Source organism: Argentina silus (assembly GCF_951799395.1).
Source record: "Argentina silus genome assembly, chromosome: 20".
Lineage (NCBI taxonomy): Eukaryota > Metazoa > Chordata > Actinopteri > Argentiniformes > Argentinidae > Argentina > Argentina silus.
Genome location: NC_139674.1, coordinates 14,497,647 through 14,499,452, shown reverse-complemented (window position 1 = coordinate 14,499,452; position 1,806 = coordinate 14,497,647). Strand labels below are relative to the sequence as shown.

General features: G+C 52.8%; 1 protein-coding gene across 1 annotated transcript in view; it reads right to left on the bottom strand.

Annotated features, from left to right (window-relative positions):
- Window positions 1-253: 253 nt before the first annotated feature.
- scube1 (signal peptide, CUB domain, EGF-like 1) overlaps window positions 254-1,806 on the bottom strand; it is a gene marked incomplete at its 5' end in the record, with an annotated part of 32,315 nt that continues 30,762 nt past the window's right edge. The window contains 4 exons of the mRNA XM_083691913.1: window positions 254-411; window positions 919-998; window positions 1,297-1,449; window positions 1,672-1,806. The exon at window positions 1,672-1,806 is cut by the window's right edge and continues 63 nt beyond it. Of these exons, the coding sequence (XP_083548039.1) occupies window positions 259-411; window positions 919-998; window positions 1,297-1,449; window positions 1,672-1,806 (521 nt within the window). The remainder of the gene's footprint in view (window positions 412-918; window positions 999-1,296; window positions 1,450-1,671) is intronic.

The following is a 1,806-nucleotide window of genomic DNA, read 5'->3' as shown; positions in this document are numbered from 1 at the left end:
AAATGTAGAGGAGCTGTCGGACAGTAGATTTGGGGGGGGGGGGGGGCAGTAGGAGAGGTATAGGGATGTAGACAAGGGGATGGGTGTTAGGGGGTAGCCATGAAGCATAGTAGGGGGAGTAGATGGGGGGGGGGGTAGGAGTAGGGGGGTAGAAGAGGAGTATAGGGGGCTGGGGATGGAGGGATGGGGCTGTAGGAGGGGGAGGAGTGCACAGACGGGGGGGACGGGGGGGGGTTGGGGGGGGACGGGTGTCCCGGCCTATTTGTATGGCCGTAGGAACCTGGTGACTTTGGAGCGCAGGAGCTTGATGAAGGAGCGGGGGAACATCTCTTTGGACTCCTGCGCAGTGTACCTGAAGTAGTTCTGGGGGTGGGCCAGCACGTCAAACAGGGCTTTGATCAGCTTCTTATCCTGAGAGAGAGAGAGGGGGGGGGGGGAGAGGGGGGGGGAGGGAGGGAGAGAGAGAGAGAGACAGAGGGAGGGAGGGAGAGGGAGGGAGGGAGGGAGGGAGAGAGAAATGCTGGGGTGAGGCTTGAGGGATGAATTGACCTGTCAGGGACTATACTCAAAAGGGAGAGTCTTGGAATCCAAGTTAACAAGTAACCTCATAGTGGCCTTCAATGGGGAGCACTCAAACACATTGAGAATTCACAGGACTCACGAAGACTTGGTTAATTTTGTTTGCGTATGGATGGACACATACTGATACTGTAGACAGATCAAGGCTCGTGGGTGAATGCTAGACACTGTATATACAGTGGTAGCGGTGGAGGATGGGCTCATTGTGATGCATGGGATGATGAATGGCATCAAACGTGTGCTCGCATCACAATGAGCCCATCCTCCGATTTCTACCTCCACCGGCCTCCTCCCGGTTAATGAAGACGTTTGCTAAATTCATGAGGGAGAACGTCTTACTTTCAGTATCTCCTGGTGATTCTCTGAGGCGTAGAGTCTTCCGTCACGAACAATGTCCTCTATCAGCTGCTGGTAGTCCTCTACAATACAACACAACAGGGATACACACACAGACACGCACACACACACACACACACACACACACAAACACACACACACACACACACACACACACACACACACACACACTAGGGTTACACAGCGCTTACTGCCACATAATCAACATGGGAACACTAAAACACTAAAAGCCAAAGGTGGTGAGTGTTCCAGAATTCTTTGGCAGTTGGTGTGTTTTTAAATGAAAGGCACATCTAGGGGTCTCTGTCTGAGGGACATGGCAGTGCACTAGGAAGTGTGTACTCTGAAGTGGACTCTGACCGTCGTAGGTGACGTAGGGCACCTGGAAGCCCTTGCCGCTGTTGCCTTCGTTGGACTTGAACTGGATCCAGAGCTTGCGGGAGCGGGAGGTGAAGGCGATTGGCCGTTCGTACGTCTGACACGTCTCATAGGTGGTGATGGAGGTGGGCAGGGCTAGAAGAGGAAGAGGGAGGAGCAAATATAACTGACTGACAAGTTGACCAGCCAATCGGCATCAGCTTGAAATAACGACGTCCAGGTTTGATTGACGACTGAACACATGAACAACCTATGAAAAACACCCTGACAGGCAAATCGGCGGTCTGAATAGTATTATGTCATATCAAGCTCTCTGATTGGTGGTTAAATAATTCTGAATTCCTGGATTGTGCGTACCGCTCTTCCTCATGACCAGCACGTCTCCACACTCATCCTCGATGGGGAGGAAGATCTCCGGCACCACGATGAGGATCCGTCTCTTGTGCGGGGGGTTGATGGTCCAGATGCAGTCCACGTTGGAGGGGTAGTCCC